The sequence below is a fragment of the Nerophis ophidion genome, linkage group LG15 (genome assembly GCF_033978795.1).
Source record: "Nerophis ophidion isolate RoL-2023_Sa linkage group LG15, RoL_Noph_v1.0, whole genome shotgun sequence".
NCBI lineage: Eukaryota > Metazoa > Chordata > Actinopteri > Syngnathiformes > Syngnathidae > Nerophis > Nerophis ophidion.
The window spans coordinates 12,060,823-12,076,991 of record NC_084625.1 but is presented as its reverse complement, the minus strand read 5'-3'; the positions used below and the strand labels follow the sequence as shown (position 1 = coordinate 12,076,991).

Sequence of the window (16,169 nt, the reverse complement as noted above, 5' to 3'; positions counted from 1 at the left end):
AAATGATGAAAAAAAACACTTAATTGAACGGTTTAAAAGAGGAGAAAACATGAAAAAAATGAACATTTTGAAACATAGTTTATCTTCAATTTCGACTCTTTAAAATTCAACTGAAAAAATAAAGAGAAAAAAGAGCTAATTCGAATCTTTTTGAACAAATGAAAAAAATAATTTATGGAACATTAGTAATTATTCCTGATTAAGATTAATTTTAGAATTTTGATGACATGTTTTAAATAGGTTAAAATCCAATCTGCACTTTGTTAGAATATATAACAAATTGGACCAAGCTATATTTCTAACAAAGACAAATCATTATTTCTTCTAGATTTTCCAGAACAACATTTTTTAAGGAAATTCAAAAGACTTTGAAATAAGATTTAAATTTGATTCTACAGATTTGTTAGATTTGCCGGAATAATTTTTTTAAATTTTAATCATAGTAAGTTTGAAAAAATATTTCACAAATATTGTTCGTCGAAAAAACAGAAGCTAAAATGAAGACTAAATTAAATTGTATTTATTATTCTTTACAATAAAAAAAAAATACTTGAACATTGATTTAAATTATCAGGAAAGAAGAGGAAGGAACTCAAAAGGTAAAAAGGTATACGTGTTTAAAAATCCTAAAATCATTTTTAAGGTTGTATTTTTTCTCTAAAATTGTCTTACTGAAAGTTATAAGAAGCAAAGTAAAAAAAAAAATAAATGAATGTATTTGAACAAGTTAAGACCAAGTTTTTAAAATATTTTCTTGGACTTTCAAATTCTCTTTGAGTTTTGTCTCTCTTAGAATTAAAAATGTCGAGCAAAGCGAGACCAGCTTGCTGGTAAATAAATACAATTTAAAAATAGAGACAGCTCACTGGTAAGTGCTGCTATTTGAGCTATTTTTAGAACAGGCCAGCGGGCGACTCATCTGGTCCGTAGCCGCGTTTGGTCCGTAGCCGCGTTGGGTCACCACTGCGTTGGTGACCCCTGGCTTACAGCTAGAATTGAAAAACTGTAAACCATAACCATCAAAACTACAACAAATAAGAGCTTGACATATTTCACTTTGAATATAATACATTTAAGTATCACAAGTCTAAATGTATTGCTTTTCAATGCCACTTAAAGTATATTTAATGCCCATGTCCTACTGCAAATAGTTATTACATATACTGTATTTCCTTGAATTGCCGCAGGGTATATAGTATGCGCCTGCCTTGAATTACTGCCGGGTCAAACTCGCTTCCCAAAATAATTAGCGCATGCTTAGTATTACCGTCTGGTCAAACTCGTGACGTCACGAGTGACCCTTCCCCTGTCGTCATGTTCAAAATGGAGGAGGTTGATTTCAATACCGGTAATTTGAAATAAAGGGGAAGAAGATTAAGAGCTATTCAGTAGGATTTAAGGTCCAAGCTTACATCTCACTCAAACTTTTACTGCATACCTTTGGTAAAAGACGGAGTGAGAAGAGGTTTTAAAATAATTAGCGCATGCTTACTTTTACCGCATGCCTTTGGTAAGCGCAGGAGTGAGAAGAGGTTTTAAATTAATTAGTACCATGGCGGTAATTCAAGGTAATATGGTAGTCACAAGCTTTTGATGATCCTTATAGGCACATTTTTAAGCATTTGACATTGATAATCTTAAATAGTTAAACAATTTACATTAAGCAGCCTACTATGCTGCTGTATTTTATTGCTGGTCATGATGGTGGTACTTGGAAAGACAATTGTTTTCTGAGGTGGTGCTTGGTAAAAAAAAATAAATAAATAAAGGTTTGAGAAACCATCCATTTTCTACTGCTTGTCCCTCTCGGGGTCGCTGAAACCTATCTCAGCTTCATTCGGGCGGAAGGCGGCGTACACCCTGGACAAGTCTCCACCTCATCGCAGGGCCAACGCAGACAGACAGACAACACTCACATTCACACACTAAGGCCAATTTAGTGTTGCCAATCAACCTATCCCCAGGTGGTGCATGTTTTTGGAGGTGGGAGGAAGCCGGAGTACCCGGAGGGAACCCACGCAGTAATGGGGATAACATGCAAACTCCACACAGAAAGATCCCGAGCCCAGGATTGAACTCCGGCCTTCGTATGTAAGGCACATGCACTAACCCCTGTTGCTCCGTGCTGCCCTGGTTTGAGAAACTTTGCTCTAGGAAATTAGAATTGGCTCACAAGACTGTTCAATGTAAATGGGTTTTTTTTTCCAATTTTTATTGATTTTATGCAGCAGAAGTTGCTTAGTTGGTCACAGCAAAGAAACTTAACTTCTGCCTGTATTTAATGACCCACTTGTAATTAGCTAATAGCATGTGTGATTTCACCACATTTCAATCAATCAATCAATGTTTACTTATATAGCCCTAAATCACGAGGGTCTCAAAGGGCTGCACAAACCACAACACAAACCACTACGACATCCTCGGTAGGCCCACATAAGGGCAAGGAAAACTCACACCCAGTGGGAGGAAGCCGGAGTACCTGGAGGGAACCCACGCAGTCATGGGGATAACATCCAAACTCCACACAGAAAGTTTGGAGGTTTCTTTTTGAACACGCTGCATGCAGAACGCTTCTTTGAAAACTCCCGACATCCTAAAATACATTATAAAAGACCATATCTATACCAGAAAAGAAAAAAATACATTATGCTTTTGCTTATTTGTTCTATTTTTTTCCATGTGTATTTTGTGTGTTCTTTTCTTATGGTATTTTTCTTTCAATTTCCAAATTACTGTTTGAAAATTATAGCGAAAAATAATTTTTGTGTACATATTTTTGATTAGTCAGCGATTACATCTTGTGACATCTTTGCGAACATCATTACAAGTGACCGTTGTATTAAAATGATTAGCGATGTCCGATAATGGCTTTTTTACCGATATTCCGATATTGTCCAACTCTTAATTACCGATACCGATATATACGTACGGTCATGGAATTAACACATTATTATGCCTAATTTTGTTGTGATGCCCCGCTGGATGCATTAAACAATGTAACAAGGTTTTCCAAAATAAATCAACTCAAATTATGGAAATAAATGCCAACATGGCACTGCTATATTTATTATTGAAGTCAGAAAGTGCATTATTTTGTTTAACATGCCTCAAAACAGCAGCTTGGAATTTGGGACATGCTCTCCCTGAGAGAGACTATGAGGAGGTTGAGGTGGGTGGGGTTGAGGTGGGGGGGGTAAGATGTAGCGGGGGGTGTATATTGTAGCGTCCCGGAAGAGTTAGTGCTGCAAGGGTTTCTGAGTATTTTTTTTTTGTGTTTATGTTGTGTTACGGTGTGGATGTTCTCCCAAAATGGGTTTGTCATTCTTGTTTGGTGTGGGTTCACAGTGTGGCGCACATTTGTAACAGTGTTAAAGTTGTTTATATGGCCACTCTCGGTGTGACCTGTATGGCTGTTGAACAAGTATGCCTTGCATTCATTTGTGAATGTGAAAAAGTCAAAGATATTTTGAGATTGGGCCGGAGCGCAACGGAAGTGCCTTTAAGGTTTATCGCTGCTCTGTACCTCTCCCTCCATCCGTGTTCACAGCGGCGTTTTAAAAAGTCATAAACGTAACTTTTTGAAACAGATTATTAAAACCAATACCAATAATTTCCAATAATAAATTTTAAAGCATTTATCGGCCGATAATATCGCCAGTCCGATATTATCGGACATCCCTAAAAATGATTATTTCCAGCTCCAACATTAAAGTTAGTGTCGCTAACACAGGAAAGCGTGTGGAAGAGAATTGCAAGTGAGTACTACATGCACCAGACCTAGGCAAAATACGGCCCTTCAAGATTTTCAATTCGGCCCACCGGACGTTCTAAATCATTTTTTTAGACCTTAAACATCAAAACTGTTGCCGCCATTATGATGTGCAGTGCTGTTTTTAAAATTACCCTAAGTGTTGAACTATAAAAAAAGTATTTCAATGGTCGAAACTGCGCTTTTGGGTGTTATACGCGTTATTACGGTAATCTACGTCACAGCAGCTCGGACGAGAAACAAACCAGAGTGGGCAGGGTTTTTTTCAGAGCAGCCAGCCCAAAACGCGTGTGTCAGAAACAGATGCGGAAGCAGATTTTAACATGATAATATATCATATTGTAGGTGTTCATTACACTTCGCATTTTTGTTGTGTTTTACTTGATTGTAAAAGATACACTACTATCGAGGAGCTGGTTTAAGAAGTAAAAGAAGAGCGACTTAAAATGTTGTTAATATTCAGTGTTTTATTGTTCATAGTTAATATTGTAAATCCCACTCTCTTTATTTTAGTGTACATTTTTGGTGTCCCATTCAGTAAAAAACTGTAAAATCTTATCCCGTTTTTTTGAGGTGGTCTGTCATAACATTTTTAGAATTCTATCGGACATTGTGACGTTTGGTATTAGGGTTTCTGAAATAAAGGACCCAAACACACATACTGTACTGCAGATTTTTACAGCTAAAAGGTGTACATATAATTTATACACACAAACACCTTGGCCCCCCGGACACATTTTTTCCTCTAAATGTGGCCCCCAGAGTCAAAGTATTTGCCAGCTCTGGCCTGCGCCTGACGAAACGAAGATTGTGAATGACTGAGAAGAGAATAAATCTGTTCATTTAATTCTACTGTTGAAAAAACAAACCTAAGTACCGAGAGAGATGTACAGAGTGAGACCTATTGTATCCAGTTTGAAAGTCAGAAGAAGAAAAAAGAAAAAAAAAGAAGAAAAACAGACGTAACAATTTATCGATGACGGCAGTTATTAATTTCATTTTTTGTTCCATGAATTGATCTTTTGACTATTGGCCTCGGCCTACAATTTTTTCTAATGCCTCTGGATATCGAAAATATAATGCTTTTAAATGCCATTTAAGCCCTTAATTTTTCAAAATTCCATTTAATGACATTTAATGCTTTTTAATATCTGTTATTACATATTTGTTTCACATTTCAAGTTGAATTGCTAATATGAATGGACTTTTACACAATATAAAAAAAATGTGGTATGAATCTCCTTCCACTCAAGTGTGTCCCTTCACCATCCGTAATGTAGTGAAGGTTGCTTGGATCATCACTGCACTCAGCATTAAGGGCGAGCGATGGCGATTTTATCGCCATGGCAGGGGTCAAACTTAATGTAGTTTTTGTATACAGTTATTGCATGGTGTTAATGTATCTTATATGTCGTTGTGTGTGCAAACTGTGTGGTTATTTGAGTTGTTGGTCTGTCTATCATCCACCGTATTTTTTGGAGTATAAGTCGCTCCGGCCGAAAATGCATAATAAAGAAGGAAAAAAACATATAAGTCGCATTTTTGGGGGAAATTTATTTGATTAAACCCAACACCAAGAATAGACATTTGAAAGGGAATTTAAAATAAATAAAGAATAGTGAACAACAGGCTGAATAAGTGTACGTTATATGAGGCATAAATAACCAACTGAGAAGGTGCCTGGTATGTTAATGTAACATATTATGGAAAGAGTCATTCAAATAACTATAACATATAGAACATGCTATACGTTTACTAGGGGTGTGGAGAAAAATCGATTTGAATACGAATCAGATCATTTATGTTTCGCGATTCAAAATCGATTCTAATTTTAAAAAAATAATTTTTTTTAATTAATTTTTTTAATCAATCCAACAAACCACTACACAGCAATACCATAACAACGCAATCCAATTCCAAAACCAAACCTGACCCAGCAACACTCAGAACTGCAATAAACAGAGCAATTGAAAGGAGACACAAACACGACACAGAACAAACCAAAAGTATTGAAACAAAAATTAATATCATCAACAACAGTATCAATATTAGTTATAATTTCAGCATAGCAGTGATTAAAAATCCCTCATTGACATTATCATTAGACATTTATAAAAATAAAAAATAAAGTGTCACAGTGGCTTACAATTGCATCGCATCTCATAAGCTTGACAACACACTGTGTCCAATATTTTCACAAATATAAAATAAGTCATATTTTTGGTTCGTTTAATAGTTAAAACACATTTACATTATTGCAATCAGTTGATAAAACATTGTCCTTTACAATTATAAAAGCTTTTTACAAAAAATCTACTACTATGCTTGCATGTCAGCAGACTGGGGTAGATCCTGCTGAAATTCTATGTTTTGAATGAATACAGAATCCTTTTAAATGGGGAAAAAAATCGTTTTTGAATCGAGAATTGAATTGAATCGAAAAAAATCGTGATATTATCGAATCGTGACCCCAAGAATCGATATTGATTCGAATCGTGGGACACCCAAAGATTCACAGCCCTAACGTTTACTAAACAATCTGTCACTCCTAATCGCTAAATCCCATGAAATCTTTAACGTCTAGTCTCTTACGTGAATGAGCTGAATCATATTTGATATTTTACGGTAATGTGTTAATAATCTCACACATAAGTCGCTCCTGAGTATAAGTCGCACCCCTGGCCAAACTATGAAAAAAACTGCGACTTATTGTCCCAAAAATACGGTACTAATATTTCGATTTTTTTTACAACTTGTCCATTTATTTACATGAGTTTTACTTTGTTTTAGTAAATTATTTGTGGGGAATTTATTTTGAGTCAACAGTGCATAATAATGAATGCACAATAAATTAAGGGAAAAATGCCCGATTTATCACAGTGCTAGTTTCCTTCAGAGGAAAGACCATATGATGCACTAATAAACAAGATAGATAAACTCAAAAAAAGGATTAGACTATTGAAAAAACAAGACAGAATCAGGTAGTAAAATCTCTGTACTTTAGAGTTTTTTACATTTTTTACTTTTTTTGTGTCCTGTCCAGCTTCTCAGGCAAATCATACAGTTGATGTAGATGATCATATTTGCTGTACAGATTAACTTTAGAAAAGAGAAGTGCGGGATACTTCCTTTGTTGCCTTATTTGGATTTGACTTTATTAAATGGATTTATATTATTATTTGGTGCATCCGGACCAAAGTAGGAGGGGACAGAAAAAGAAAAAAACAAAGACAAAGGGGGAAATTGCGGGGACAGGAGTGGGATAAGACAGAAAGACAACAACAACAAAACAACATTAGCAAATACGATATGTACAAGTATGATACAAAAAGTGACAGCGAAGAAGCAGTTACTGAAATAAATATTGATAACACAGAAATGACAATGGACATTATTGTACTACAAATGGAGCATTACAAATACCAATATAAATAGCACTATTGATAATGAATAACAACAATAATTACCTATAATTATTATCAACAATGCAATTGTTTCAAATGTAACAATACATATTTTAATGATAACTTCAATTACAAAATAAAGCAGATAAATGGAGAGGAAGAAAGGGAAGCGAACTGTATTAACCTTGTAGATTGTTATAGTAAGAATAGGTCGAGCTTTGTCAGTGGGCCGTGTGTTACCCAGTTTAATGTATGTTTGATGAAACCTGATTATATGCATGAGTGTATGTATGCATAGGTACTTGTATATGTACAGTATGTGTATATGTATGTTTGTACAGTGAATGAACGTGTGGATGTGTAGGTATGTACTGTATTTGTGGGAGCGCAAGTTAGGGCTGTGCGATATATCAAGTTTGTAAGATGGATTGATATATTTTTAAACAAGATATGAATTAAGAAAATGTCGTAATATCGATATATTTTATTTCACGTTGAAATGACCAAACACCACTTATTTGTTGCGTCCCTTGTTCTCCCCTGCTTCCCACTCCCTCTTGACACTCCATGGGCTACTAAACCCTTCCCCTTCCTCCCTCTAAGACGTGCTTGCACGTATAAGAACATCCATAATTGGTTGTTTACTATGATGAGTCATGATTGGTTGAGATTAGGGCAAAACATTAGGTACAGGCCAATCAGAGGCTTTATAGGGTGGGTCATGGAACCAGGAAGAGAAATCAAAACAGACATCCCTAATGACGACGGGAGAGTCGTAGATGAGAAAAGGGAATAATCAAGCGGGCGATTTATATATTAAAAAACTAGTGGAAGATGGCAGAGGGATTCTCTTCTTTAAGCGATGTAAACGACGTCCAGGAAACAGACGATGCGTATACTTGGCCACATTTGGACAAATTGTATGCGTCTGGAAAAATCATTTTTTAATTTGAGTTGTTTACCGTGTAAGCCCAAATCAAAACTGTTCTCGAGTTGCCAAGCTGGGCATGTTTCGCACGAGAAATGCTGCCAAAAATGTATGCCAAAGTGAGGAAGATCAGAGGCGCACAATTAAGTCAAGTCACTTACTTGGCGCTGACCAGAACAGTATATGTCTGGCAGTCCATTACATCGTCGACTGGGAATTATAAAGTGCCAGCAAATGTATTTTTTATCTGAGTTTGATACATTTTGTATTATTTGCTATGTTATTTATTTTACGTCTAAATAATATTTATTTTATTTTATTTATGTTATGTAATTCTGTGCTACTTAAACAGTTTATGTGCTGTTAATACCCATCTTGACTAACTGGGTGAGTAAAAGTGCCACTGACTGTTTACAGTACAGCTGTCATTCACTTCAATTTCAGTGAATCTCGCTCCAAAATTAATAACTTTCTATGTATACTTTCACAGGAAAATATATTGAGATATATATTGAATATAGAGATTAAGTAAAAATATACCGAGATATACTTTTTTGTCCACATCGCCCAGCCTTAGCGTAGGTACCTATGTTGGTAAGTACTAATATGTGCGCATGTGTATGTATTAATGAATGAATATATGTGTGTGTACATATGTATATATACCATATTTTTCAGAGTATAAATCGCACCTGCCAAAAATGCATAATAAAGAAGTAAAAACTATATATAAGTCGCACTGGAGTATAAGTCGCATTTTTGGGGGAAATTTATTTGATAAAACTCAACACCAAGAATAGACATTTGAAAGGCAATTTAAAATAAAGAATAGTGAACAACAGGCCAAATAAATGTACCTTATATGACGCATAAATAACCAATTGAGAAGGTGCCTGGTATGTTAACGTAACATATTATGGTAAGAGTGTCGAGCGGCGACATAGGCGTCCTCGCACGTTCGAACCGCTAATGTTGCTAATGATCACTAGCAATTGAATGGCAGAGCCCAGGTTACCTTGAGCAGCCAAAGCCGGTACAATTTCTGCTTAATGAGTGTGCACGTGCATAACAGTCAATAAAGGGCTGTTGGTATTTCTACATGCAGGACATTCATTGCAATATGGTTTTTAATTTTATTGAATTAGCCACAAAGCTTTCATGTACTGTATTTTTCGTAGTATAAGTCGCACCTGCCGAAAATGCATAATAAAGAAGGGAAAAAACATATATAAGTCACACATATATAAACATATATAAGTCAAACATATATAAGTCGCATTTTGGGGGGGAAATTTATTTGTTAAAACCCAACACCAAGAATAGACATTTAAAAGGCAATTGAAAATGAATAAAGAATAACTGAGAAGGTGTCTGGTATGTTAACAAAACATATTATGGTAAGAGTCATTCAAATAACTATAACATATAGAACATGCTATTGGTTTACCAAACAATCTGTCACTCCTAATCGCTAAATCCCATGAAATCTTATACGTCTAGTCCAGTGTTCCCCACAGGTCAGGCATCTATTTGTGGTGGTGTGGTTGGGCGGCGGCGGCGATGACCACAAAGAACGAGGAGTTGGAATATAAATACAACGCTTTATGTACATTTTTATATACATATTTATATAATATTTACATATTTATATAATATTTAAGTACAAGCTCCATTCACAGACAGAGTCCCATTGCTTTTATGAGCGGTCGAGCGAGTCAAAAGCCGAAAAACAAATTTAAAAAATATAAAAAATTTAATTTAATTTAATTTGTGGCGGCCGTAATTCTTTTGTGGCGGGCCGCCACAAATAAATGAATGTGTGGGAAACCCTGTAGTCTCTCACGTGAATGAGCTAAATAACATTATTTGATATTTTACGGTAATGTGTTAATAATTTCACACATAAGTCGCTCCTGAGTATAAGTCGCACCCCCAGCCAAACTATGGAAAAAAACTGCGACTTATAGTAAGAAAAATACGGTAATTGTGTGTATGTGAGTAGGTATGTGCATTTCTATGTACAATATATTTGTCTCCCAGTTTGTGCAGGAGCCAAAGTAGGCCCCCAGCCACCCAGAGAGCCCAACCCAAAACAGCAAGTGCGGCACCCCACGCAGCCAAGCGACAGGAACCCCAGAGCCGGGACTATCAAGCCGCCCAGAAAGGCCAGCAGCAGGCCATAGACAGACGCACCCGGCAGAGGACAAGTTACGGGAGAAGCAGGGGACAGTCGGTTCCCAAGCCACCGAGAGACCACACCCCACACGAGCAAAAAGGCGGCACGGCCCGCCCCGAGGGACCCAGAGACTTCCCGCAGCCGGACGGGAAAACCGGCACCGCCCCACCAGCAACCGGGCCCCCACGAGCCCAACCCTCCCCGGAGAGCACGGTGGGGCCCGCCCCATGCCGCCCCACACAAGTCGGCCGCCGCAGGACTGCCCACCACGGAGCCACGAGTGCACGCCCCTAAGGACAAACCCCGACAAGCCCTCACCCAGACGATGGCACATTTTTTAATAAGGGTTGCCGTTAGTTTGTCTGTTAGTGGATTAACAAAAATTAAAAAAAAAAATTAGATTTCAATGAAACTTTCAGGAAATATCTGAAATAGAATAAGATACCGACTTATTAGATGTCCGGCCCCTTTCTACTACATTACCTTATGTTTACGTTTCAGTGTGTGTGTATGCTAGCAGCACCACAGAGACAAAGATAGTGAATGACTGAGGAGAGTGTTCACTCCATTCCGCAATAGATAACTTAAAAGGTTACAAGCAGATCTTCATCCAACTTTCATTAAATGTTTTATATGGGATAAAAAAAGTGATTACATTTTGGGGTTGATCCGGATCATTTCTACTGTGTTAGCTAACGTTTATGCTGCAAGCCTCCATTTCTGAGTGTGTACGCTAGCAGTCTCGCCTCCACCCAGGGAGACAAAGGGTGTGGATGACTGACAAGAGTTTTTTTTCATTTTTCTATAAATAACTCAAAACGTAATGAACAGATTTAGATTAAACTTTTAGGAAATGTCAGAAATGGGATAAGGAACATTTTGGGGCTGATCCAGATCACCGACTGGATCCAGGATTATTGACTCTGGGGAGATTAGGCGTTGCGGAGGTATGCGCTTTTCTAGTGTGTCATGTTTTAATTACTCTAATGTGTGACTTAGGTGACACCCATCCATCCAGCCATCCATTTCTACCGCTTGTCCCTTTCGGGCATCAAAACAAACAAAATACTAAAAAATTGTGATTGAAAGATCTGAAGTTGATCTACAGATTTAAGAATTGAAAATAATAATTATAATAATGTATAAATTATTTTCAACACTTTGAGTGGGGTCCTTTTTAGTGGGACGTTTTTAAAACGGTCACTGCTCAAAAAACAATAAGGAATCAAAATCAAAATTGTAATGAATTATTGACCACATTAAGGCTCCAATTACTTAACATAAAATATTCCTTATTGAACATTTTATTGGGGGAAATACTGCATGTATTGTGGTATTGTCATAAAAAATAGGGTTTGCTTTACACAAAAGGGCATGAAACATAAAAAAGAAAAAAAACTGTATATCAACAGGGAGTTCTGAAGTTGATTTGACAGTTAAGTGTAAGATAGATAGATGGATAGATAGATAAATAGATGGATCGGGGGTCGGCAACACGCGGCTCTAGAGCCGCATGCGGCTCTTTAGCGCCTCCCTAGTGGCTCTCTGGAGCTTTTTCAAAAATGTATGAAAAATGGAAAAAGATGAGGGGAAAAAATATATTTTTTGTTTTAATATAGTTTCTGTCGGAGGACAAACATGACACAAACCTTCCTTATTGTTATAAAGCACACAGTTTTTATTAAACATGCTTCACTGATTCGAGTATTTGGCAAGCGCCGTTTTGTCCTACTAATTTTGGCAGTCCTTGAACTCACTGTACTTTGTTTACAAGTACAACTTTCTCAGACTTTCTAAGACGTGTTTAATGCCACTTCTTTTTCCGTCTCATTTTGTCCACCAAACTTTTAACGTTGTGCATGTATGCACAAAGGTGAGTTTTGTTGATGTTATTGACTTGTGTGGAGTGCTAAACAGGCATATTTGGTCACTGGATGACTGCAAGCTAATCGATGTTAACATGCTATTTAGGCTAGCTGTATGTACATATTGCATCATTATGCCTCATTTGTAGCTATATTTGAGCTCATTTAGTTTCCTTTAAGTCCTCATAATTAAATGTATATCTCATGACACACTATCTGTATGTAATATGGCTTTTACTTTTTTGCGGCTCCAGACATATTTGCTTTTGTATTTTTGGTGCGATATGGCTCTTCAACATTTTAGGTTGCCGACCCCTGAGGTAGATAGATAGTTGGATGGATAGTACTTTATTGATTCCTTCCGGAGAGTTCCCTCGGGAAATGTAAAATTCTTGCAGCAATGTACAGAATTGAGATCGAATTAAAAAAGTAAAAAGTAAATAATGGGGGTACAAATGGAAATGAAGTAGAAAATACAACTAAGAATAAAAATATAACGGTAAAAAAAAAAAAAGAGAAACTATGCAGGAGTGACCATTTTATAAAATTGTATTGCATTGTTATTGCACTGTTAATACCTTTTGGGTTCTCAGGTTAAATAACGTTAACAAAATTTACATATTGTATTGGTTTTGAAAAATATATGTATCAAAGTGCCACTCCTATGGCACCCACTGAGGGGCCCAAATGTGGCCCTCAGAGGAAAATGTTTGGACACTCCTTCACTCTAAATGTGGAAATGTGTGATTTGAAACGGTTTAACGGTCATTGAGAAAGTTAAAAAAAAAGTGAAAACTGACCACTAGAGGGAAGCATAGAACAAAGCAGAAGTCACTTTCTTCACTCACCTGGTAGGAAGCGAACAAACCGAGGCATGAAGTGGAACCGCTGGCATGATTCACTGGGGTCATTGTCCACATTTGGATCTGCGATAACATTAAGAGCATAGAACAGGAGTTAAAAGGAATAATACGAAAACACACATTGTTGCAAGGTTGCCTAAATCAGAGTTACCCGTCAGGTTCCAGTCGTACAGTTCCAGAATGTCCCGGAAGAGGTATGAGGCGAACAGCTCCAGGCCCTGGACGCAGTAGTTCTAAAGAGGGGGGGGGGATGAGGGGAAGCGTAGGAGCGAGCGTGAGCGTTCATTTTGTGGCAGACAATGAAGACAGCCTTTATGTAAGTGAATCCGACTTTCCCAACTTTATCGTATAAGCCACGTTATCGACGCCATCATCCCTCTTCCCTCCTCTAAAAGGATTAGCACCTCGGCTCAGGAGGCACTGAGGTGTGAGGAGGGGGGAAGGGGGGGAATGACGACGCGTGGCTCAGCGGCTCAGACACTTGAGATAAAAACAAAAAAAAAAAGGGGTGAGAGAAGAGAGTGTAGATAAAACAGCTTCCACTGACCTCGGGCGTCATCTCCTCTATGAAGTGGATGGTGTAATCTATGTTGAAGCGGATCACCCGGCACAATGGAATCTGCCATGATGAAAGGAGGAGAGGGGAGGCCGTGAAGAAAGGACGCGCTGACTCATTAGCGCCGCGTTCGGCCGAGGTGACGGCTTTGCGAGGGAAGTCATTAAAAGCTAGTCTTTGGCGAAGCGACGCCGTGAGGGGCAGGAGCCTCGAGTACGGCCAGGAAGCTTCCTCGACATTTAAGCAACTCACATATCACTAAACAGATAAGCCCGCCCCCGCCCTGCCTTTAATCTCCCCTGTTACACTCTTCTTTCTTGTCCGAGCGGGAGCACTTTGAGGAGATTAACCTGCGAGAGCACATTCAAGCGGCTAACTAGCGGCGGGCGAATATCGCGGCCAGCTCCAAAACCTTCTAATCCCACCAAGTGTTTACCCTGGCTTTTAAGGCGGAATGCTTTAAACGATGCAGCTCAAATCACGGCTAATCCTCCTTTGAGACATATTGACAGAGAGGTTTCATATTCAGATTGGCGGTAAAACGTGCAAAAGTGACATGTCCTACATAGAGACGGACTTCACAAGTCTTTAGAGCTAAGCACATCAGCTGAAGTTAAAGGGAAACTTTTTTTTGAGAAGACTTTTACACAACAAATGTGTTGAGGGGACATTTTGATTGACAGGTAATTAACTTCACCACAGTCACAACAAACGCAACAGTGCGCGACTATAAAGAGGACACTTCAATGAATTATGATGCCAATATTCATCTCTGAGGTCGAGCCATGTAGCGATCAATTAAGATATAATTACTGCAGTAAAAAAAAACAACAACTGGATTCTATTTTTAAGGTTAGCTATAGTGGGGTTTTTTTTTCTATAAACGAAATCAAGAGCGCCACTTCTGGTCGTAGCAAAGCAATGCACTCAGGATGACAGAGGATGCAAAACGATAACAGTGCAATACCTTTTCATAACATGGTCACTACTGCCTAGTTTCTCTTGTTATATTCTTATTTTACTGTTATATTTTTATTGTCATTGTTGCTTTTTATTTGTATTCTAATTGTAATATTGTTGTATTTTGTTTACCCCCCATTATTTACTTTTTAAATTCGATCTCACCTCTGTACACTGCTGCTGGAATTTAAATTTTCCTGAAGGAACTCTCCTACAGGAATCAATAAAGTACTATCTATCTATCTATTTAATAATTTTGAAGCCTGTCCAGCGTCAAAGCAAATATAGAAATGATTATATACATGTGTGCTTACGTTGGTGAGTGGCACATGGGAGAAGAGAGAGAAACCTTCAAAGAGATACTCGTGGTCGTCGTACTCGATCACGGTGGGCCGGTCCGTCTGGAACAAACGTTATAATTCATTACTGTTACAGTCCGTGACTTGGAATAATCTCGTTTAGAAATGGTCGCACCAGGAAGTTGGTGGGGGGAGACACGGTGATCCTGTAGTGGAACAGCTTGCCGATGTTGTTGTTCATGCCTCGACACAGTTTGGCAGGCTGGAAGAAAACACAAGAGAGATAACCAGAGTAAGATTGCTACCATTTTGGGAGTTACAGGTCGTATAACACTAGTGTCAAACTCAAGGCCCGGGGGCCAGATCTGGCCGCGACATCATTTTATCTGGAAATGATATGTCAATAAAGTACTTATTTTCTCACTAAATGTAATTAATTTTTTGGACAGAAATAATATATGTAATGCTTGAAATTGCATACCTTTTAAATTGTATTAGTATCCAATGCTCCAACAAATATTACTGTATATTATAAATTCCAAACACTTTTTGTCTAAATAAAAATAAATACTTAAATATCTGCTAAACTTATGATTTTACAGCAAACTACCCATCAATAAAAATAAATAATGACAATACATTTTGCGGTGTCCTTTTCAGCATATTACTGTGAATAAAAAAAAATGAAAACATTTTACGTTATAATTTTGTTGACTGAGCTGCCATATTTTTACAGTAAAATCTTGTTTTTAACGATGTGATACTGTAAAAGGAAAACTGATACATTTGTTTTTACGGTGGAAAAACTGGCAGCTAAGTTACCAGAATTAAAAAAAGAACTCGTACCAGTTTTTCCATTCACAATATAATGTTGTAAAAACCAATGTCAATTTAATAGTAAAATTCTGGCAACTAAGCTGCCAGCTTTTTCCGTAAAAAATAAAACATAAAGCAGTGGTGATGTTTTTAAATTTACCATAAAATGTAAGAAATAAACACTATTTTATAGGGGTGTAACGGTACGTGTATTTGTTTTGAACCGTTTCTGTACAGCGGTGTACCGAACGAGTTTCAAAGCTAAAGTCTTAACAAGCTGCTTTGCTTCTTCTGCCTCTGTCAGCACTCAGCATTGTCCCACCCACACAACCATCTGATTGGTTACATACAAAGCGATAACAGCCAATCAGCAGTGCGTATTCAGAGCGCATGTAGTCAAATGCTTCAGCGTCAAGCATACATGTGTTTAGCAGGTGAGCATAAGACAGCGTACTCTCCCCAAATTATAATAAACACCTCCCAGTCAACGTTCTAGTTACCGGTACATCACTATGAGCCCGTTGACGTTCTAG

General features: G+C 37.6%; 1 protein-coding gene across 1 annotated transcript in view; it reads right to left on the bottom strand.

Annotated features, from left to right (window-relative positions):
• Positions 1-16,169, bottom strand: part of drosha (drosha ribonuclease III) — a 370,040-nt gene that overhangs the window by 341,924 nt on the left and 11,947 nt on the right. Inside the window, exons 8-12 of the mRNA XM_061921522.1 lie at positions 14,996-15,082; positions 14,836-14,922; positions 13,553-13,624; positions 13,157-13,238; positions 12,991-13,068 (exon numbers count right to left, since the gene is read on the bottom strand). Coding sequence (XP_061777506.1) covers positions 12,991-13,068; positions 13,157-13,238; positions 13,553-13,624; positions 14,836-14,922; positions 14,996-15,082 — 406 coding nt within the window. The remainder of the gene's footprint in view (positions 1-12,990; positions 13,069-13,156; positions 13,239-13,552; positions 13,625-14,835; positions 14,923-14,995; positions 15,083-16,169) is intronic.